This window comes from Chlorocebus sabaeus, chromosome 19 (genome assembly GCF_047675955.1).
Source record: "Chlorocebus sabaeus isolate Y175 chromosome 19, mChlSab1.0.hap1, whole genome shotgun sequence".
Lineage (NCBI taxonomy): Eukaryota > Metazoa > Chordata > Mammalia > Primates > Cercopithecidae > Chlorocebus > Chlorocebus sabaeus.
In genome coordinates this window covers 27,439,291-27,463,211 of record NC_132922.1, presented here as the reverse complement: position 1 = coordinate 27,463,211, position 23,921 = coordinate 27,439,291, and the positions used below count along the sequence as shown (strand labels likewise).

At 46.8% G+C, this 23,921-nt stretch overlaps 1 protein-coding gene across 1 annotated transcript; it reads right to left on the bottom strand.

The window, feature by feature from the left end:
• Positions 1-969: 969 nt before the first annotated feature.
• On the bottom strand, positions 970-20,107 carry LOC140709181 (uncharacterized). Its single transcript, XM_073007115.1, is given in 10 exon segments — positions 970-1,390; positions 1,393-1,693; positions 1,816-3,225; positions 3,228-3,296; positions 3,298-4,797; positions 4,800-4,868; positions 4,870-5,949; positions 5,951-6,048; positions 10,274-10,347; positions 20,067-20,107. Coding segments are annotated over 10 exon segments (4,992 nt in total). The 3' UTR covers positions 970-1,040.
• Positions 20,108-23,921: the final 3,814 nt, after the last annotated feature.

Below are 23,921 nucleotides of genomic sequence, written 5' to 3'. Positions count from 1 at the left end.
CAGAAAAAATTTTACCAAGGAGGTGAAAGATTTCTACAAGGAAAACTACAAAACACTGAGAAAATGTTTAAGAGGAGAGAAAGAAATGGACAATCATTTCATGCTCATGGTAGGAATTCATAGCATTAAAATGACCACACTGCCCCAAGCAGTCTAGAGATTCAATACAACCCCTACCAAAATACCAATGTCACCACTCACAGAATTGGAAAGTCCTAAAATTCACAAAAAAGGACTAAAAAAAAAAGAGCTCAAAGACCCAAAGTCATCCTCAGCAAAAACAGCAAAACTAGAGGCATCCCATTACACTGCAAATTACAACTACAAAATGTTTGACAAGTGCGTAGTCACCAAAATAGTATAATCCTAGCATAAAACTAGACACTTAGATCAATGGGACAGATGAGAGAACCCAGAAACACAGCCACATGTTCACAGCCAGTTGATCTTTGACAGAGCCGACAGAAACACACACTGGGGAAAGGACACCCTCTTCAATGAATGGTACTGGGAGGGTTGGGCAGCCACATGCAGAAGAATGAACCCGGACCCTTGTCTCTCAGCATGTACAAAAATCACCTCGAGATAGATCCAAGACTTGAATGTTAAGATACGAAACTACAAAAATACTGGAAGGAGAAAACTCTTCTGGACCTCACTCTAGGCAAGGAATTTATGACGGGCTCAAAAGCCCAACATGGAGAAGGATGAGCGGAAGATGGTCCTTTGGACCTGTGTCCAGTAGAAACCCTGACAGCGCACGAGGGAGCCTTAGAGGCCAGGTCCCTCATTGCTGTGCCCACGCGGAAAGTGGGGTGGCTAGGGTCAGAGGCTGGCCCAGACTTGCACGTGCAGCCTGCCTTGTTTGCAGTGGCACTGGGTCCCTGACTTGCAACTGGAGGTGTCTGCTTAAATGGTCCCCCAGGGATGTGATGGAAAGTAAAGACAAAAGTGCCACCCAACAGAGTTGCTCCCTGTGCCAGTTCCCGCAGTCACCATGGATGTGCTCAGCCTGGGGGGGCCCTGGTGTTCAGGCCCCCTCATGCCCCATTGCCATGGGTGGTGCTCGGGGCCTTTCTCTTTACCTGTTTTCTTCTGAAGGAACTCAGAGCTGGGGCTGGCTCTCTGCTCCCAAAGCCCGTGGGCGTGGCTGCAGGGCTGGAACTGGCTCCAGAAGTGTCAGGCCTTGGGCTTCTCATGCTGCCCTCCATGCTTGCAGCTGGCAAGGGGGCAGGAATCAGCGAGGTGACCTGGGCTGAGTCCTGGGAGTGGGAAGAGGTGGCAGGAAGGGGATCTGAGAAGAAGAACAGGGGTCCTGGTGGTCTGTGCTTCTTCCCAGACACAGGAGCTGTAGAGGGAGCCTCTGCAGCAGATGCTAGGGGAGCACTGGGCCCTGGGAGTCTTGGGACTTGTGTCTCTCCTGCTGTGCATCCATATTGGGTGCTTTAGAAACAGCAGGTAGACCAGAAGCCCCTGTTGCAAGTGAAGACAAAGTGTGGGAAGGCCGTGAGGGTCTGCAGTCCCAGATAGCCTTGGCCTCATCCCGCAGTACACTGTTGATGCACTGGAACGCCGCCTCCTTCTCCAGGTCCAGATCTTCAGCAGTGACCCGGAATCCCAGCTCTAAGGGAGGTGGCAGCATCAGAGGCTCCCCTCGCCTGCGTGGGAGCAGGGGAAACTTGCGTCTACGGGGCTAGAGGCCTGGGATCTGGGGGAGCCAGTCCTCGGGGCGAATGTCTGCCCTGGTGCTGTATCTGCCACCTTTTCACACTGGGTGTGACCCGAAGAGGCAGCTTGAGGCCTGCCCTCACTCACTGTCTTTGAGGTACTGAGGGTCAGCTGACAGTGGGATGAGGCTGGCTCCCCCATCCTCCTCCGCTTTGGCCACGGGAAGCCTTCCATGGAGCTGTAGGAGCTCGAGATGGCATGTCGTTTGAGACACGAGCTCATGCAGGAGGTCTGGGATCTCTGGTTATATCTGACTTCTGACCTCTGGGCACCTGCTGCAGCTGTGGTTGAGGCCCGGAAATGTGAAGGGCCTCCATCCAGTCCACTCAGTAGGGACCCCGACGTGGGGGTCAAAGTGGAGGGGGGAGGGGCCGCTGCAGCAGCTGCAGGAGCAGAAGTGCCAGGCCTTGCTTTTCTCATGCCCCCATCCATGCTTGCAGCTGGCAAGGGGGCAGGAATCAGCGAGGTGACCTGGGCTGAGTCCTGGGAGTGGGAAGAGGTGGCAGGAAGGGGATGTGAGAAGAAGAACAGGGGGCCTGGCGCCCCTCGCCTGCATGGCAGCAGGGGAAACTTGGGTTTACGGGGCCTAGAGGCCTGGGATCTGGGGGAGCCAGTCCTCGGGGCGAATGTCTGCCCTGGTGCTGTATCTGCCACCTTTTCACACTGGGTGTGACCCGAAGAGGCAGCCTGAGGCCTGCCCTCACTCACTGTCTTTGAGGAACTGAGGGTCAGCTGGCAGTGGGATGAGGCTGGCTCCCCCATCCTCCTCCGCTTTAGCCACGGGAAGCCTCCCGTGGAGCTGTAGGAGCTCGAGATGGCATTTCGTTTGGTGCACGAGCTTGTCCAGGAGGTCTGGGATCTCTGGTTATATCTGACTTCTGACCTCTGGGCACCTGCTGCAGCTGTGGTTGAGGCCCGGAAATGTGAAGGGCCTCCATCCAGTCCACTCAGTAGGGACTCCGACGTGGGGGTCAAAGTGGAGGGGGGAGGGGCCGCTGCAGCAGCTGCAGGAGCAGAAGTGCCAGGCCTTGCTCTTCTCATGCCCCCATCCATGCTTGCAGCTGGCAAGGGGGCAGGAATCAGCGAGGTGACCTGGGCTGAGTCCTGGGAGTGGGAAGAGGTGGCAGGAAGGGGATGTGAGAAGAAGAACAGGGGGCCTGGCGCCCCTCGCCTGCATGGCAGCAGGGGAAACTTGGGTTTACGGGGCCTAGAGGCCTGGGATCTGGGGGAGCCAGTCCTCGGGGCGAATGTCTGCCCTGGTGCTGTATCTGCCACCTTTTCACACTGGGTGTGACCCGAAGAGGCAGCCTGAGGCCTGACCTCACTCACTGTCTTTGAGGAACTGAGGGTCAGCTGGCAGTGGGATGAGGCTGGCTCCCCCATCCTCCTCCGCTTTAGCCACGGGAAGCCTCCCGTGGAGCTGTAGGAGCTCGAGATGGCATTTCGTTTGGTGCACGAGCTCGTCCAGGAGGTCTGGGATCTCTGGTTATATCTGACTTCTGACCTCTGGGCACCTGCTGCAGCTGTGGTTGAGGCCCGGAAATGTGAAGGGCCTCCATCCAGTCCACTCAGTAGGGACTCCGACGTGGGGGTCAAAGTGGAGGGGGGAGGGGCCGCTGCAGCAGCTGCAGGAGCAGAAGTGCCAGGCCTTGCTCTTCTCATGCCCCCATCCATGCTTGCAGCTGGCAAGGGGGCAGGAATCAGCGAGGTGACCTGGGCTGAGTCCTGGGAGTGGGAAGAGGTGGCAGGAAGGGGATCTGAGAAGGAGAACAGGGGGCCTGGTGGTCTGTGTTTCTTCCCAGACACAGGAGCTGTAGAGGGAGCCTCTGCAGCAGATGCTAGGGGAGCCACTGGGCCCCGGGAGTCTTGGGACTTGTCTCTCTCCTGCTGTGCATCCATCCTGGGTGCTTTAGAAACAGCAAACAGACCACAAGTCCCTGTTGCAAGTGAGGACAAAGTGTGGGAAGGCCGTGAGGGTCTGCAGTCCCAGATGGCCTTGGCCTCACCCCGTAGTACACTGTTGATGCACTGGAACGCTGCCTCCTTCTCCAGGTCCAGGTCTTCAGCAGTGACCCGGAACCCCAGCTCTAAGGGAGGTGGCAGCATCAGAGGCTCCCCTCGCCTGCGTGGGAGCAGGGGAAACTTGCGTCTACGGGGCCTAGAGGCCTGGGATCTGGGGGAGCCAGTCCTGGGGGTGAGTGTCTGCCCTGGTGTTGTATCTGCTGCCTTTTCACACTGGGTGTGACCCGAAGGGACAGCCTGAGGCCTGGCCTCACTCACTGTCTTTGAGGAACTGAGGGTCAGCTGACAGTGGGATGAGGCTGGCTCCCCCATCCTCCTCCGCTTTGGCCACGGGAAGCCTTCCATGGAGCTGTAGGAGCTCGAGATGGCATGTCGTTTGAGACATGAGCTCATGCAGGAGGTCTGGGATCTCTGGTTATATCTGACTTCTGACCTCTGGGCACCTGCTGCAGCTGTGGTTGAGGCCCGGAAATGTGAAGGGCCTCCATCCAGTCCACTCAGTAGGGACCCTGACGTGGGGGTCAAAGTGGAGGGGGGAGGGGCCGCTGCAGCAGCTGCAGGAGCAGAAGTGCCAGGCCTTGCTCTTCTCATGCCCCCATCCATGCTTGCAGCTGGCAAGGGGGCAGGAATCAGCGAGGTGACCTGGGCTGAGTCCTGGGAGTGGGAAGAGGTGGCAGGAAGGGGATGTGAGAAGAAGAACAGGGGGCCTGGCGCCCTTTGCCTGCGTGGCAGCAGGGGAAACTTGCGTTTACGGGGCCTAGAGGCCTGGGATCTGGGGGAGCCAGTCCTCGGGGCGAATGTCTGCCCTGGTGCTGTATCTGCCACCTTTTTACACTGGGTGTGACCCGAAGAGGCAGCCTGAGGCCTGCCCTCACTCACTGTCTTTGAGGAACTGAGGGTCAGCTGGCAGTGGGATGAGGCTGGCTCCCCCATCCTCCTCCGCTTTAGCCACGGGAAGCCTCCCGTGGAGCTGTAGGAGCTTGAGATGGCATGTCGTTTGGGACACGAGCTCATGCAGGAGGTCTGGGATCTCTGGTTATATCTGACTTCTGACCTCTGGGCACCTGCTGCAGCTGTGGTTGAGGCCCGGAAATGTGAAGGGCCTCCATCCAGTCCACTCAGTAGGGACCCTGACGTGGGGGTCAAAGTGGAGGGGGGAGGGACCGCTGCAGCAGCTGCAGGAGCAGAAGTGCCAGGCCTTGCTCTTCTCATGCCCCCATCCATGCTTGCAGCTGGCAAGGGGGCAGGAATCAGCGAGGTGACCTGGGCTGAGTCCTGGGAGTGGGAAGAGGTGGCAGGAAGGGGATCTGAGAAGGAGAACAGGGGGCCTGGTGGTCTGTGTTTCTTCCCAGACACAGGAGCTGTAGAGGGAGCCTCTGCAGCAGATGCTAGGGGAGCCACTGGGCCCCGGGAGTCTTGGGACTTGTCTCTCTCCTGCTGTGCATCCATCCTGGGTGCTTTAGAAACAGCAAACAGACCACAAGTCCCTGTTGCAAGTGAGGACAAAGTGTGGGAAGGCTGTGAGGGTCTGCAGTCCCAGATGGCCTTGGCCTCACCCCGCAGTACACTGTTGATGCACTGGAACGCCGCCTCCTTCTCCAGGTCCAGGTCTTCAGCAGTGACCTGGATCCCCAGCTCTAAGGGAGGTGGCAGCATCAGAGGCTCCCCTTGCCTGCGTGGCAGCAGGGGAAACTTTCGTCTACCGGACTTAGAGGCCTGGGATCTGGGGGAGCCAGTCCTGGGGGTGAGTGTCTGCCCTGGTGTTGTATCCGCTGCCTTTTCACACTGGGTGTGACCCGAAGGGACAGCCTGAGGCCTGGCCTCACTCACTGTCTTTGAGGAACTGAGGGTCAGCTGACAGTGGGATAAGGCTGGCTCCCCCATCCTCCTCTGCTTTAGCCACGGGAAGCCTCCCGTGGAGCTGTAGGAGCTCGAGATGGCATTTCGTTTGGTGCACGAGCTCGTCCAGGAGGTCTGGGATCTCTGGTTATATCTGACTTCTGACCTCTGGGCATGGAGGTCTCTCTGCAGTGGCCCAGGCCTGGGCACAAAGGGAGAGAGGCCTCCATTGTCCCGCAGGGGCTGAAATGCAGACCGTGCATCCCCGGTGACCATGGGGACCCTTCTCTGGTCATAAGGATTCTCTTGGACTCTGGGGTCCTTGTCCTGCTCAGGCATCCCTGCCCCGCTCTCCTTGAGGTCCCCTTAACAGGATCTTCCCTGGACACGAGTCTGGGGACAGCCGGGTGTTGTGGGCCCCAAAGGGGTGACTCCCTGCTCCTGGCCCCACAGAGATTCCTTGTGCTCAGTGCAGGGGCTGAGCTGCAGGACGCCCTGGAATTTGGAGCACACAGCACTGGCTTGCTGTGGTACCTGTACAATCAAATTGAAGGCAGGATCACCAGGAAGGAACGCAGGGCTTGAAGGATCACGGAAAACCTTCTTGGAGTTGTCTTGACACCACTGATGCCAAGTGTCTGGATGCTTGTTGGATGGCCTGCCACTCCGTCCAGGGACAGGAGCAACGGGGAGATCCCACAAACAAAGTGAACTGGGGGATGGGCTGAACGGGCTCCAGGCAACTGAGCCCTACTGGCAGGTCCTCAGCCGCAGGCCGGGACAGGAATAAGGGGCACAGAGAGCCCAGGCAACCGCTCCTGGGAGCAGTGGGGAATGGTCCAACGCTTGAACTCTCGAGAGCTGGGCTCTGAGGTCCTCGTTGAGCTGCCAACTCGGCCGAAGGCTAAGCGAGCAGTTTCTTCTGTTGCCAGGCAACGCGCCTTTTAAACCTGAGGGAGTGGGTGCGCGTCACAGAAGGGCGCGAGTGATTGAGCGACCTTAAGGGATTAGCCTGGCAAGATACCAGCGGGAAAGGCACCTGCTGGTTGCCAGGCAACGCATCTTTTAAACCTGAGGGAGTGGGTGGCTGCACAGAATGCCGAGAGTGACAGAGCGATTAACGGATTAGCGCGGCAAGGTACCTGTGCAAGACACCTGCTGGCAATGGCGCGAGGCGGACGTGGGGGGTGGGTATGCAATAGGTAGTGGAAGGAGAGACTCCCGCACAAAGGTCGCAGGAAGAACAAGCGCCCACAGTGGCTGCAGATCCGCTAGTGGATCACTGAAGGTTCCTGCTCTCCCGCTGAAGTGGAGATTGTAGTGAGCTGAGATTACACCATTGCACTCCAGCCTGGGCAACAAGAGCAAAACTCCGTCTCAAAATAAAAAAAAAAAAAGAAAAAGAAAAAAAGAGACCGGGCGTGGTGGCTTATGCCTCTAATCCTAGCACTTTGGGAGGTCGGGCGGACAGATCACGGAGATCAGGTGTTGGAGACCAGCCCGGCCAACATAGTGAAACCGAGTCTCTACTAAAAATACAAATTTAGTCAGGCATGGTGGCACGCGCCTGTAGTCCCAACTACTCAGGCGGCTGAGGCAGGAGAATCACTTGAATCAGGGAGGCAGAGGTGGTTGTGCGCCGAGATCGCGCCACTGCACTCCAGCCTGGACAACAGAAAGAGGCAGGCTCCCTCTTAAAAACAACAGCAAAAAAGAGGTAAATGGTTATGAACTTAATGCACTTTTATGCCTGTGTTCTTCAGTTTGCTTAGGAAACACCCACACTTGAGAGCTAGACTGTGGTCCTGACTGTGGACATGAAATACATGGTTTCTTGCAAAAAATAGATACTGAATAATTACGATTTAGTTGAACTAGAAATCCATTCGGTTTCTTCCATATTTTTCCAAAATTTTCATCCGTTTTTTTTCTTTCTTTTTTTTTTTTTTTTTTTTTTTTTTTTTTTGAGACGGAGTCTTTGCTCTGTCGCCCAGGCTGGAGTGCAGTGGCGCGAACTCGGCTCACTACAAGCTCTGCCTCCCGGGTTTACGCCATTCTCCTGCCTCAGCCTCCCGAGTAGCTGGGACTACAGGCGCCCGCCACCTCGCCCGGCTAGCTTTTTGTATTTTTTAGTAGAGACGGGGTTTCACCGTGTTCGCCAGGATGGTCTCGATCTCCTGACCTTGTGATCCGCCCGTCTCGGCCTCCCAAAGTGCTGGGATTACAGGCGTGAGCCACCGCGCCCGGCCGTTTTTTTTTCTTTCTTTCTTTCTTTTTTTTTTTTTTTGAGACGGAATTTCGATCTTGTCGCCCAGGCTGGAGTGCGACGGCGGATCTCAGCACTTGCTGGCAATGGCGGGAGGCTGGGGGACGCTCCTGCAGTAGGTACTGGAAGGAGAGGCGCGCACAAAAAAGACATTGGAAGAGGAGGGGTGCACAATGGCTGCAGATCCGCCAGTGGATCACTGAAGATTCCTGCTCTCCTGCTGAGGTGGAGATTGCAGTGAGCTGAGATCGCACTATTGCACTTCAGTCTGGGCAGCAAGAGCGAAACTCCGTCTACCAAAAAAAAAAAAAAAAAAAAAAAAAAAAAAAGAAAGAAAGAAAAGAAAAGAAAAAAAGGAGGCCAGGCGTAGTGGCTCATGCATCCCAGCACTTTGGGAGGTCGGGACAGGCGGATCTCGAGATCGGGAGTTGGAGACCGGCCTGGCCAACATGGTGAAACCTCATCTCTACTAAAAATACAAAAATTAGCCAGGCATGGTGGCACGCGCCTGTAGTCACAGCTACTTGGGCGGTTGAGGCAGGAGAATCATTTGAACCCGGGAGGCAGGGGTTGTGGTGGACCGAGATCAGGCCACTGCACTCCAGCCTGGGCAAAAGAGTGAGACTATGTCTGGTTTTTTTTTGTTTTTTTTGTTTTTTTTGTTTTTTTTTGTTTTTTTTGAGACGGAGTCTCCCTAGGCTTTCTCCTGCCTCAGCTTCTGGAGTAGCTGGGACTACAGGCGGCCGCCATCACACCTGGCTAATTTTTTGTATTTTTACTAGAGACAGAGTTTCACCGTGTTAGCCAGGATGGTCTAGATCTCCTGACCTCATGATCCACCCGCCTTGGCCTCCCAAAGTGCTGGCATTACAGGGGCGAGCCACCGTGCCCGGCCTGGAGTTTTTTATGATTACTCAAATCAGTCTCCTTGAGCATTTGAGGAGCAGAGTTTGTAAGGACAGCTTGGTGGGTTTGTGGAAGCCAGTGGGCCAAGAGTGCTGATTGGTTAGGGATGAAATCAAAGGGAGTTGAAACTGTCTTATTGAGCTGAGTCAGTTCCTGGGTGGGGGCCACAAGATCAGATGAGCCAGTTAATCCATCTGGATGGTGCCAGCTGATCCATCAAGTGCAGGGTCTGCAAAATTTCTCCAGCACTGATCTTAGGAGCAGTTTAGGGAGGGTCAGAATCTTTAGACTTCAGCTGCATGACTCCTAAACCGTAATTTCTAATCTTGTGGCTAATGTGAGTCCTATGAAGGCAATCTAGTGCCCAAGCAAGAAGGAGGTCTGCTTTGGGAAAGGGCTGTTACCGTCTTTGTTTTAAACTATAAACTATAAACTAAGTTTCTCCCGAAGTTAGTTCAGTCTACACCCAGGAATGAGCAAGGACAACTTGGAGGTTAGAAGCAAGATGGAGTTGATTAAGTTAGATCTCTCACTGTCTCAGTCATAATTTTGCAAAGGCAATTTCAATCGTGATAAGAGTGGATTTCCTTGTCTCATTTTTGATCCTATGGGGAAAATATTCAGTCTTATGTCATTAAGTATAATAGCTACAGATATTTCATGTATGCCATTTATCAAGTTTAGTAGATTCTCCTCTATTTACGTGGAGTTTTGCATTTTTTAAATCAGGAATGAATGTTGCCTTGCCAGCATCTATTGTTTCTCAACTTTTTAATCAGCGCAATTCCTACTGGCATGAGAAGTTATCTCATTGTGGTTTTGATTTGCATTTCTCTGATGATCAATGATGTTGATATATAGACCAATGGAACAGAACAGAGACCTCAGAAATAACACCACACATCTGCAACCATCGGATCTTTGACAAATCTGACAAAAAACAAGCAATGAGGAAAGGATCTTCTATTCATTAAATGGTACTGGGAAAACTGGCGAGTCTATGCAGAAAACTGAAACTAGACCTCTTCTTTACACCTTAGAAAAAATTAACTCAAGCTGGATTGGACTTTACTGTCATGTTCTGATTGGATGAGAGCAAGCATTAGGACAACCAATCTGAGCATGAAAATAAAGTCCAATCAGAGTAGGCCTACAGGTTTTTCTCTCATCCAATCAGAACATGTAGTCCAGGAACCCCATTGCCTAACATCAGTATAGGAATCCTGCTGAGGTGGGAAGTGAGGCCACTCCATGCTTTCCTGCCTAAGCCCGCCAAGCTGTTCCTTGCTAGCTTAGGAAGCCACCTACTACGTACTACACGCTGGAGGCTGGAGGCCGGAGGCCGGAGGCTGGAGCCCACGGGCACTGTGGCTCTCCTCACGCCTCGCCTCGCTGTGGTAGGTGGCGGCTACCGAGACTGCAGCGTCCCGGGAGCGATAGGAGGGCCGCCGGCAGGGAGAGCTGCTCCTGTCCAGTTAGAGGATGAGGAGATGGGAGAGCAACATGCCCCACGTTGGAGGCTGGGGCCTGTGACAGCGCGCCTCGCCTCGCTGCGGTTGGTGGCGGCCACAGAGATGGCAGCGCAGCTGAGGAGGTAGGAGAGGAGAAAATAGTTTTGGGGTAGATGGAGGGGTAAAGAGGGCGGTGAGTGTCAAAGGGAAAAAAAGGACGGCGAGCAGGAGAAGTCGTTGCAGACCGAGGGTGAGGAAGAAGATGGTGGAAAAATAAGTTTTTGGGTAGATGGAGGGGAAAAGAGGGTGGTGAGCAGCAGGAGTGGGGAGAAGGCTTTGGGAAAAGATGAGGGAAAATGTTTTTGGGTGGATGCAGGAGCAAAAGAGGGTGATGAGAGCGTGACGGGGGAAAGAGGGTGGCCAGGCAGAGGGGAAAAGATGGTGGTGAGCGGTGGAGTGGAGAGGGCTTTGCGAAAAGTTGGTGGGGGAAAATGGTGGGGAAAAAGTTTTGGGGTAGATGGCAAAAGAAAAAGGGGTGGCGAGAGGGAGGGGGCCGAAAGCAGTAGGGAAAAGAAGGTGGGGAAATAATGGTGGGGGACCAAAGGTTTTGGGTAGATCTTTTTCTGATTTTTAAATTAGATTACTTGTCTTTTTGCTTTTCAGTAGTCTTGCTTTTTGTGTATTAACCGCTTGCCTGATGCATAGTTTGCTAATACTTTCTTCCATTCTCTAGATTGTTTCTTCATTCCACTGATTGCTTCCTCTGCTTTGCAGAAGCTTTTAAGTTTAATGTAATTCCATTTGTCTATTTTTCGCTTTTGTTGCTTGTACTTTTGATGTCTGTTTGAAAATTCCTTCTCCTAACCAATTTCATTAAGCATTTATCGTATGTTTTCTTCTCTAGTACTTTCATAGTTTCAGGTCCTACATTTAAATCTTTATGTTGAGTTGAATTTTGTATATGATAAGATAACGATGTAGATTTATTCTTCTACATGTGGGTATTGGGTTTTCCTAGCACAGTTTATTGAAAAGATTGTTATTCCAGAGGGTGTGTTCTCGGTGCCTAGGTTAAAAATGAGTTGACTGTAAATGCGTGAATTTATTTCTGAGTTCTCTATTTTGTTTCATTTATTTATGTCTGTCTGTCATTTGTCTTCCTCTCTCTCTCCCTGCCCCTTTTTTTGACAGTGCCATGCTGTTCTGATATGATACTATAGATTTGCAGTTACTATGGATTTATAGTATATTTTGTAGTATATTTTGAAATAAGTGTGATGCCTCCAGTTTTTCTTTTTTTCAAGATTCTTTTGTCTCTTTGAGGTGTTTTGCATTTCCATGTGAATTTTAGAATCTTTTTTTGTCTGTTTCTATGAAGAATGTCTGTAGTTTAACATGGATTGCATTGATTCTGTAGATCACAATGAGTGATAGAGATATTTTAACAATATTCTTCTAGTGCATGGACAGGAGATATCTTTCCATTTACTTGTGTCTACTTTAATATCTTTGATCTATGTTTTATAGTTTTCATTGTAGGATCTTTCTTGGTTATGTCTATCCCTAGGTATCATTATTTGGGGGGGTTAGCTACTGTAATGAAACAACTTTCTTGATTTCTTTTTTATGTGTTTCACTATTGGTGCATGTGTGTGCTACTCATTTTTATATAGTGATATTGTATTTTGCAACTTTACTAAATTCATTTTTTCTAGTAGGTTTTTTTGTGGAATCTTTAGGGTTCTCTATGTATATATGATCATGTCACCTGCAAACAGGAACAATTTGACTTTTTTCCCCCCAATTTGGATGGATTTTATTGCATTCTCCTGTCTAATTGCTCTAGCTAGGGCTCCCAGGACCATGATGAATGAAAGTGGTAAAAGTAGCCACACTTGAACAAGATCTTAGAGGAAGAGCTTTTAACTTTTCCCCACTGATTACGATGTTAGCTGTGGGTTTGTCATATACGGCCTTTATTGTGCTATGTTCCTTCTGTACTTATTTTGAGTTTTGATCATGAAGGAATATTTAATTTTATTTTTTCAGCATCTACTGAAATGATTATATGGTTTTTGTTCATGATTCGCTGAATGTGATGTATGACATTTACTTATTTGTGTTTATTGACTCATTCTCATATTCCTCCAATGAATCCCCAAGTATTTTCTTGAGGATTTTTACATCTGCGTTCATGAGGGATATTTGCCTGTGGTTTTCTTTCTGTGTTGTGTCCTGGTCTGTTTATTTATTTATTTTTTTTGTAGCAGGGTAATGCTGACCTCATAGAACAAGTTTGGAAGTACTCCTTCCTCTTCATTTTTTGGGGAATATTTTGAATAAAATTGGTATTACCTCTTTTAAAAATGTTTGGTAGAATTCAGCAGTAAAACCATAATTTTTCTGTTTTTCTTTGATGGCAGATTTTTATTACCGCTTTAATTTCATTACTCATTATTAGTCTGTTTGGGTTTTTTATTATTCTAGCTTGTGAAATTGCTATGCTTCCAGAAATTTATCCATTTCTCCTAGATTTTTTCAATTTGTTTATATATAGGTTTTTTAGGAATCTCTTATGATCCTTTGTGTTTCTGTGTTATCAATTGTAATGTCTCCTTTTTCATCTGTGATTTTACTGCAGTTTTCTTTCTCTCTTTCCTAGTCTTGTTACAGCTTTTCAATGTTTTTTTCAAAAACAAATCCCCCACTTCTTTGTTCTGTTGTCTTTTTGTAATTTTTTTTTTAGTTTGTATTTTTAAAATCTCTAATCTTCATGATGTGTTTCTTTTTACGAATTTTAGCATTTAATTTTGTTTGCTTTTCTCATTACTTGAAGTGTACTGTTAGGTTGGCTATTTGAGATCTTTCTACTTTACTGATTAGGCATTTATAGCTATGCACTTTACCTCTTAACAACTGCTTTTGCCACATCCCACAGGTTTTGTTATGTTGTGTTTCTATTCTTTTTTTTTTTTTTTTTGAGACGGAGTCTTGCTCTGTGCCCCAGGCTGGAGTGCAGTGGCGCGATCTCGGCTCACTGCAAGCTCCGCCTCCCGGGTTTACGCCATTCTCCTGCCTCAGCCTCCCGAGTAGCTGGGATTACAGGCGCCCGCCACCACGCCCGGCTAATTTTTCTTGTATTTTTAGTAGAGACGGGGTTTCACTGTGTTAGCCAGGATGGTCTCGATCTCCTGACCTCGTGATCCGCCCGTCTCGGCCTCCCAAAGTGCTGGGATTACAGGCTTGAGCCACCGCGCCCGGCCCTGTGTTTCTATTCTTGTTTCAATTAATTTTTACTTTCCCTTATTCATTTCAATGAATTTTGAATTTTTTCATTTATTGTTGGTTTGTGAGCATGTTTTAATTTTCATGTATTTGTACAATTTTTAAAGTTCCTGCTGTTACTGATTTCTAGTAATATTCCACTGTGATCAGAAAAGATAGTTGATATGATTTCAGTTTTTAAAAATGTGCCATTACTTGCTTTTTGGCCTAACACATAGCCTATCCTGGAGAATAATCCATGTGCTACTGAGTAGAATGTGCCTTGTGAGGTCGTGGAGTCGTACAAAGCTGTGTAAATTTCTGTTAGGTCCATTCGGTATAGAGTGCAGCTTAAATGATGATTTTTTTGTTGTCTGGATGATCTGCCCATTGACGATAGTGGTGTGTTCATTATAGTGGAGTGTTGAGGTAAATTATTATTAATTTTTTTTTTTTTTTTTTTGAGATGGAATTTCTCTCTTGTTGCCCAGGCTGGAGTGCAATGGCACAATCTCAGCTCACTGCAACCTGCACCTCCCGGGTTCAAGCGATTCTCCTGCCTCAGCCTCCCGAGTAACTGGGATTACAGGCATGTTCCACCATGCCCTGCTAATTTTTTGTATTTTTAGTAGAGACTGGGTTTCTCCATGTTGGTCAGGCTGGTCTGGAACTCCCGACCTCAGGTGATCCACCTGCCTTGACCTCCCAAAGTGCTGGGATTACAGGCGTGAGCAACCACACCTGGCCGGAATCTTAAAAAGTTTAATACATGGAAGTAGGGTAGAATGGTGGTTACCAGAGACAGGGAGGTGGGAGAAAAGGGGATCTGTCGGTCCAAGAGTACAAAGCTGCAGTTATGTGATTATAGTTAATAATACTGTATATTGGAAATTTGTGAAGAGAGTGTATTTCAAGTGCTGTCATCTAACTATATGAGAAGATTGATGAGTTCATTAGTTTGACTGTAGTAATTTTTAACTATGTGTGTATATATATACAAACACACATGTAGGGTATATATATACAAACACACATGTAGATTTTCATATATATGAATCAAAACAGGCTGTCCACTTAAATATATTCAATTTTATTTTAAAAATAAAAATGTGAGACAAAGAAAAAAAGCATGCATATAGTCTTAAACTCAATTACCAATATAAATAAGTGCACTGCTAATCAGAGCAGTGAATTAAATGTCAGTTACATTTGTTTGCTTATATTGTAAACTTTCCTTTTATTTTCATGTGTTTTCTATTTATAATTATGCAAATACTTAATGAGTTCACAATGCTACTATATATTAAATATGCTCACCAGATTTGAGAGGTGATGAATGTTACAAGTTTTAGGTCATAGTCACTGTAAGAATGTTCCCTTGGGAAGTGTTATTTTCTGTTGGTTTGTATTTTAAAACATTCACCACCACCAAGAGATAGCCTGGGTTTTTCTCATCTTCACCCACCATAAAGACTGTTATAATGAATGCCTCTGAGCATATATCAGTATGGGCAACTAAGCATACTTGTGACAGACAGTTTCTCAGATTTGGAATTGCTGATCCAAAATCAATGAGTTCCTGAGGTCAGCCCAGTTCTAGCACAGGCAGAGACAGAAAGCCTGCAGGAAAGTTTGGCCTTGGGGTGGAGCTCAAGGGGAGAGGTGCACTCCCCATGGGCGTAAGTGGGGAATACCTATACTCAAACTTTCACAGGTATCTAGTACCTCTAAACCCAGGGAGGCTTTTCTGTCTATTCTGATTGCATAGGTGAATGATGGTGTCTTTCTCTCCATGAGTTAACGTTTACTTTCTCTGTTCTAAAACTAGTTCTTGACCGGGCATGGTGGCTCATGCCTGTAATCCCAGTACTTTGGGAGGTCAAGGCGGGCAGATCACGAGGTCAAGAGATCGAAACCATCCTGGCCAACTTGGTGGAAACTCTGCCTCTACTAAAAATACAAAAAATTAACTGGGCATGGGGGTGGGTACCTGTAGTCCCAGCTACTTGGGAGGCTGAGGCAGGAGAATTGATTGAACCTAGGAGGCAGAGGTTGCAGTGAACCAAGGTTGCGTCATTGTACTCCAGCCTGGAGACAGAGCGAAACTCCGTCTCAAAAAAGTTGGCCTTCCGGTGTGCAAAATGCTGTCATCTCTTCTTCCACAGTTTGTCTGTGTGGGTTTGTAGCTTTAAAAACTTCATTTCACTGTTTTTTTTTTTTTAAGGATAATTGGAGGGGGAAATAAAAATTTTTGGATCCCTCTTCTTTCACAGGAAGTGGTGAACCATTTTTCATTTACACAAACATTTAAAAACAATTTTTCTACCTTTTTGACAGCTACATTGCATCCCATAGTATAATACTCTTAAATTATTTAACCATCTACTATTGTTAGCCATTCGAATCATTTCTTATTTTATACTATTGTCAACTTCACTGAGGTGACCATCTGATACATATATCTTTGGGCTCATTCAGAATTATTCCTAGAGAATAGTGCTTTAAAATAAAGGTTTTATTATTATTTAGGTATGGCAGGGCCCACAGATCAGATGTCAGACATTGAAAAAGCAATTTGGGACAGGTGTGGTGGCTCATGCCTGTAATCTCAGCACTTTGGGAGGCTGAGGTGGATGGATTACCTGAGGTCAGGAGTTCGAGACCAGCCTGACCAACATGGTGAAACCCCGTCTCTACTAAAAATACAAAAAAATTAGCTGGGCATGGTGGTGGGTGCCTGTAATCCCAGCTACTCAGGAGGCTGAGGAAAGAGAATCGCTTGAACCAGAGAGATGGAGGTTGCAGTGAGCCAAGATCATGCTATTGCACTCCAGCCTGGGAGACAAGAGTGAAACTCCATCTAAAAAAAAAAAAAAAGAAAAGAAAAGAAAGACAAAGAAAGAAAGAAAGAAAGAAAGAAAGAAAGAAAGAAAGAAAGAAAGAAAGAAAGAAAGAAAGAAAGAGAAAGGAAAGAAAGAAAGAGTAGTTTGTTACTCGCATATCCCAAGACAAGGGTGCACTCCATGCCATGGGAGCAGGAGGCTACACAGAGAACGCTGGAGTCTGTCAGAAGGTGGTGGGGATGGGGGATGTTGCAAGAGGTGTTGCTGTGGTTTCCATGGGAAGGAAGAGGTGAGGCAGGGTGAGCAGGTTTAGGATTGGTTAGTTCGAACAATTTCAGTGGGCTCTGTGGCATTGGGGCTGTTCCATCTGGTACCTAGCTCCTGGGGTGATAAGGATGTGAGGCTATTAGTCCACAAAGGAGGCCCCACAGGATGTGAGAGCCCCACAAAGGAGGTGGTTGGGGATGTGGGCTCTGGATTGGTGAGTTTGTATATGAAAGGCACACTAAGAGATAAGTGGCTTATATCTCTAGGAATTGGCTAAACCTGGGAGGAGCAGTCCCTACAGGAGCAGTAAAGCCCTGGATGTCAAAGTATCAGAATGGAGATCACAAAGAACACGGTTAATAAAAAATAGCTAGGGCAAAAGGGATGCTCCTTTGAAATGTTAGGATAGATTTTGCCAAATTGCCCCCAAGAAAGCTTGAACTAATTGATCTCTCACATCAATGGTGAAAGTTCCTGTTTTTCTATATTCTTGCCACTAGGCACTACCACCAAAAGAGTAGTGGTAAAAATCCTTGCAAATTCAGTAGGTGCCATTTCGGTATCTGGTTTGAATTTGCGTGTCTTGGTGTGCATGCTGTTGATCTGTCAAAAAGGTATTTTGTGGATGTGAAGACCCCTTGGAGCTTGGTTGGTGGGATGGAGAGGACTGTGGGCTGTACCCACCCTGATGTGCTCCTGGCCTCCATAGAAGGACAGCTATGTGTGAAGTTTCAGAAGAGCTACAACTTCCCCACCCCAGCTGCAACCCAGCCCATGAAGGATTCTAGAGATTTCATCCCTTGCATGACCTTCTAAAGTGAGAACACAGGGCCAGCATCAGTAGCTCCTGGGATTTGGGCAGATCTTTGTGCAGTCCAGCTTCTTGGAGAAGCTTATGTCATTTATGCTTGCTGTGTCCTGTGTAAGCCCCAAAGCCAAGCTTTCACAAGCGTAGGACTTAGGCATCTTTGAAAAGGAGAAGTTTACCTTCTACCCTCCTGATGAGTGAGTAAGAGGTTCCCCTTGCGAATAACCACTGGTTCCTCCAGATGGCTTGGCTGCTTTTGCCAGGCTCTACTTTTAGGAGCACCCTTCTCAGAATTAAGGCCTTTCAGCATCTCTCCATTCTCAGAATTAAGGTCATTCTCAGAATTAAGGCCTTTCAGCATCTCTCCATTGTCCAGGGATGAAGTCTGTTCTCCTTAGCTTGGCATTGAAGCTCTCTGTCCTCCATTCACCCTTCCAGTCCAACTGGCCTCCCCAAGAAGCCCCTGAATCTGCCTTGTACCAATGCTAATTTCTTCTCTGCCTCTCCAAATTTTGCCCATCTCTCAATACCCAGTACCATCAAGAGACATCACAGTTTTGGGTATTAACATATATGAACACTGACAGTTCTCAGGGCAAGAAAACACACAGAACTTGCCTCTCTATGGAGGCCACTCTATTCACCTGGATGTTGACAATGTAATCTATAGTTTGAATTTACAGAGCTCTTTCCAGATTATAATTCAATCTTAGCTTTTCTGAGTCTAAATTTTTACATTGCTTCCTGAATCATTTTTTTCCCATTTTACTCTTAACAGGCTAAAGGAAGGCTTAATAGAGTAGTGCTAATGAATAGGATCTGGGTTTATAATCAAGCTTTTGTGATTTGAATCAAAGAAATACAAAAACTTAGTGTTTATCAGAGTATAGTGCACTTATTCCTGGAGTTATGCAAGATAATTTTAGATAGAATACAATCTATAAAGCACTTATATAATGGATGAGTATTTATTTTGCTGTGTATTAGGGAAAAAAAGCTTACTATCGAGTCCATGGTTTAATGCATATTACCCGTGGCAAGGATTGCTGGCAGTCTGTTAAAATCTCTCCCACCTGACTGTAAACTAGTTCGACCATTGTGGAAGACAGTGTGGCGATTCCTCAAGGATCTAGAACTAGAAATACCATTTGACCAAGCCATCCGATTACTGGGTATACACCCAAAGGATTATAAATCATGCTGCTATAAAGACACATGCACACATATGTTTATTGCGGCACTATTCACAATAGCAAAGACTTGGAACCAACCCAAATGTCCATCAATGATAGACTGGATTAAGAAAATACGGCACATATACACCATGGAATACTATGCAGCCATAAAAAAGGATGAGCTCATGTCCTTCGTAGGGACATAGATGAAGCTGGAAACCATCATTCTCAGCAAACTATCTCAGGGACAACAAAAACAAACACCGCATGTTCTCACCCATAGGTGGGAATTGAACAATGAGAACACTTGGACACAGGAAGGGGAACATCACATACCAGGACCTGTTGTGGGGTGGGGGGAAGGGGGAGGGATAACATTAGGAGATATACCTAATGTAAATGACAAGTTTTGGGTGCAGCACACCAACATGGCACATGGATACATATGTAACAAACCTGCACATTGTGCACATGTACCCTAGAACTTAAAGTATAATTACAAAAAAAAAAAGGAATTTTGAAGACAACAACAAAAAAATCTGTCCCACTTTCCTTTGTACACAGCCAGATTACATTTTTCAGCCTTGGTTGCAGTTAGATTGAGCATGTGAATAAGTTCTCGCCAATGTCCTCTGAGTGGGAGTGGAGAGTGCCACAGCCAGGCCTGGCCCATACATATGCTTCATAGTCACACTTCTGCTCCTGCCTTTTCCAGGTGACGGGGGATTGACACCTATGGCAACTTCAGAAACCATGAGTTAAGGATGGCAAAGCCACCATAGTGTAGATTAGGAGTGAGTAAACTACAGCCTGAGGGCCAGATCTGGCCCATTGTCTTTTTAAAAATAAAGTTTTATTGAAGCACAGCCATGCCTATTTGCATAGGTATTGTTGAAGGGCTACCTTTACTACCACAGCAGTTGCCACAGACAGCCCATGGCCTGCAAAGCCCAAAGTATGTACTATCTGACCTTTTATAGGGAAAGTTTGCCAACACCCTAATTTAGATCTCTGAATGACCATATGGAGGACAGTCACCTTATTGACCTGAACAACACTCTAGGCCTTTACCTAAGTGGAAAATAAGCCATTGAAATTTAGGGCCTATTTGCTACCATAGTTTACCCTACTCTCACTAATAAGTCTTGCTCAGCAGTCTCAAGGTGATTGCCTGATGAATATACATGGCCCGATTTCCAGTTGTTTGAGCCAATGAGGCTGACTAGTTATGCCCACGGAAGTACAACTCTCTTCTCTACGACCCATCGCCAGGCCAAAATTTCCACCAGATGCTCTGACCAGTCGGTCCCAGGACCTGATTGACCTCAGGGAGTCTGACCCCCTAGGTATAACACAGCATCATGGGCCTGGGAAGGTATAAACATAATACAACTCCTGCCTGATGAACTGAATGTTAACAGGAAGATGTTCCCTGAAGCTCAAGGAAATGACTTTGGTGACAGTGACCCTTGCCAGAGCCAATGGCTTGTCACCTACCTGGTGGTCATGATGGTGATCACGGCTGTTCCTGCTTTCATGTAACTAACTTGCCTTCAGTGGTTCACTTTTCCCATTAAGTGAGTTTCTTCGGTGATACAATTTTGTAAACTAGAAGTGTTTTTACTGTCATTTCTTTATGTACTTTTTATTTTTACCTTCATTTTAATTTTAAAAACTGCACTCACGTTTTCCTTGCATACCTCTAATTATTGCAAGTTATACAGGTTTTGCACTTAAGGAAATGGTATGAAGTCTCCTTTTTGAGTGAGCATGCTGAAGTAAAAAGAGTGACTTCATTTAAAGAAAACTGCTCATAGAAGTACAGATGATACGCTGATAAGGCAAAAAACCATGATATTAGTATGAGAATAACTGAGGTTCCAGAAACACTGCATTCGCCTAGGCTGCAGTGGAGAATGTTATAGAATCCTGAATTCACAGAGTGTGGAGCCACAGTGAAGGGTGCATGAGAGAGCCCCTCCCCGAGAGCCACCCCCTGTCTTTCCACAAGGAATCCACAAATGTCACCCACTGGATTCTCAGACTTCTGCCTCCCAGTTCAGTGTTCTCCGCCACAAAATCTGCACCTGATCAATCCCATGGTTCACAGACCAAGCTGAGTGAGGGGCCTAGTAGGACATGGGCTTGCTGTGACCCAATGCCTGCTTTAATATGTGCTTTCCATATATCTGCTGAGTAAATTGATGGAGGTGGAGAGGTTTGGGGGAGTTCATTTGAAGCCCCCAGATATGCCCACTCTTCCAAGCCCTACCCAACTGCTTAGAAGTTAAGGCCAGTTCCTAGGATTTTACTCTCCACGTCATGTAGTTCCACATGGGAAACCAGAGGGTGTTCCCCAGAAAAAAGCAATAACCCCAAATAACTGCCATTTAAACAAGAGACATATTACGTACAGCTGAGGTGATGCAGGGGCGTTATACATATTAAACAAAAATGAGATCTATTGTGAGGCGTGGCATGCTCCAGCCTCACCCATCACAATCTGCAAGTCATCTTGAACCAGAAATGGGCTTCAGAGGCTGCAGCCTGACCCTGGCAAAACCTAGGAGTGGCCAAAAAATTCTCTGTCTGCAGAATTGGTGGGTGTCACATGCGGGCATGTGTTTGATCTGTGGATCAGGAGAAGAACTAATCCTTACCTTTTACATTTTGGGAGCACAGCACCATAAAATCTTCATAGGCCAAGAGCCAGGGCTGTTTCCCGGATTGCAAAGGTCAGCTGGCTAGGGAAACAGGCAGGATGGTTAACAGGCATGTGCATGCGTGCATGTGTGTGTTGTGCTGGGTAAATGGGACTAGCCTTGTGGATGTGTGGTGGTATTGTGGTGGACCCCTACTGGACACTCTGCCGGATAACTGGAGTGGCACTTGTGCTTTAGTCCAGTTGGCTATCCCTCTCACCTTGGCAATTCATCAACTAGAGGAAGGAAAAATAAGACATCGTAAAGTGAGAGAAGCCCCTTATGGGTCTTTCAACTCTCATGTCTAATTAGACGCAATTGGAGTCCCACGGGGAGTACCAGATCAGTTTAAAGCCTGAAATCAAATAGCTGCAGGATTTGAGTCAATATTTTGGTGGGTGACAATAAAAATGTAGATTGGATAAACTACATCTATTACAACCAACAGTGCTTTATTAACTACACAAGAGATGCTGTTAAAGGAATAGCTGAGCAATTATGGGCTACTAGCCAGATGGCTTAGGAAAATAGGATAGTCTTAGACATGATATTAGCAGAAAGAGGAGGAGTTTGCATCATGATTAAAACTCAATGTTGCTCCTTCATCCCAAACCACACTGCCCCTAAGGGAAGTATAACAAAGGCATTGCAAGGTCTGACTGCTCTATCCAATGAGTTAGCCAGCAACTCAGGGGTAAGTGACCCCTTTACAGGATGGCTAGAAAAGTAGTTCCGGAGGCTGAGGCAGGTGGATCACGAGGTCAGGAGTTCAAGACCAGCCTGGCCAACATGATGAAACCCGATCTCTACTAAAAATTTAAAAAAATTATCCAGCCATGGTGGCGCATGCCTGTAGTCCCAGCTACTCAGGAGACTGAGGCAGAAGAATCGCTTGAATCCAAAAAGGCGGAGGTTGCAGTGAGCCAAGATTGCGCCATTGCACTTTAGCTTGGGTGACAAGAGCAAAACTCTGTCTCAAAAACAAAACAAAACACAAAACAAAACAACAACAACAACAAAAACACCATAATGCAATACTACTTCAAATCCATTAAAATAGTCATTATTTAAAAAACAGCAACAACAGAAAATAACAAAATAAAGATGTCGAGAAATTGCAACCCTTGTGCATTGCTGGTAGGAATGTAAAACGGTGTAGACACAGTGGAGAACATGACAATGCTTCAAAAAATTAAACATAGAATTACATATGATCTAGCAATTCTACCTCTGGCATATACCCCAAATAACTGAAAACAGGGACTTGAACAGATATTTCTACAACTGTGTTCATTGCAGCATTATAGCCAATAGCCAATTGTAGTCAACAGCCCATTTATTTGTTGCACAATAGCCAAAGGGTGGAAACAACACAAATGTCCATTAATGAATACATGGATAAACAAAATGTGATATATACATACAACAGAACATTATTCGGCCTTAAAAAAGAAGGAAATTCTAATGTATAGTACAGCATATAGGAACCCTGAGAACTTATGCTACGTGAAATAAGCCAGACAAAAGGACAAATATTTGTATGATTTCATTTACATTGAGTAACCAAAGTCATTAAAGTAACTAAAAACTCAGTCATAGAGGCAGAAAGTAGAATGGTGGTTATTGGGGTCTGGGAGAAGGAGGGGTGGGAGTTATTTTTAATAGGTACTAAGTTTCCGTTTGGGATGATAAAAACATTCTGAAGATGTATAGTGGTGATGTTTTTACAACAACATGAATGTACTTAATGCCATTGAACTATACACTTATAATGGTTAAAATGGTAAATTTTTTATGAAGCATATTTAACCACAAGGTTTTAAATTTAAAAAAGAGTATACCATTTTATTTATAAATATTTGTGAATTTTCTAGATTTCCTTTTGTTTTTTTTTTTTTGTTTTTTGTTTTTTGGTTTTTTTTGAGACGGAGTCTGCTCTGTCACCCAGGCTGGAGTGCAGTGGCCGGATCTCAGCTCACTGCAAGCTCCACCTCCCGAGTTTATGCCATTCTCCTGGCTCAGCCTCCCAAGTGGCTGGGACTACAGGCGCCCGCCACCTCGCCCGGCTAGTTTTTTGTATTTTTTAGTAGAGACGGGGTTTCACCATGTTAGGCAGGATGGTCTCGATCTCCTGACCTCGTGATCCGCCCGTCTCGGCCTCCCAAAATGCTGGGATTACAGGCTTGAGCCACCGCGCCCGGCCTAGATTTCCTTTTGTTATTGATTTCTAATTTCATTCCCTTGTGGTTGAAGAAGATACTCTGCATGATTTCCATCCTTTTACATTTATTGGGATTTGTTTGGTGGCCTAACATATGGTTTGTTCTGGAGGATGTTGCATGTGCACTTGAGAAAAATGTGGAATCTAATATCACAGGGTGGAGTATTTGGCTGCATTTAAAATAGTTGATTTAAAGTCTATTATTTTAGAAGTTCCATTACTCCCTATAGCTAAAATGTTTGTTCTATTACTACATATGGCTAAGATGCTGGGGAAGACATTTCTAGAAAGAAAAACTCCTGGGGGATGGCCCCCAGAAAATTATAGAGAGATGGGAATTTTCTATCTGGTCCTGAGGAAGGGGCAGGAATGGAAACAACAACTGATCAACATTCCCAGACTCTGAAAGGCAGGTGAATGGCGCAGGTC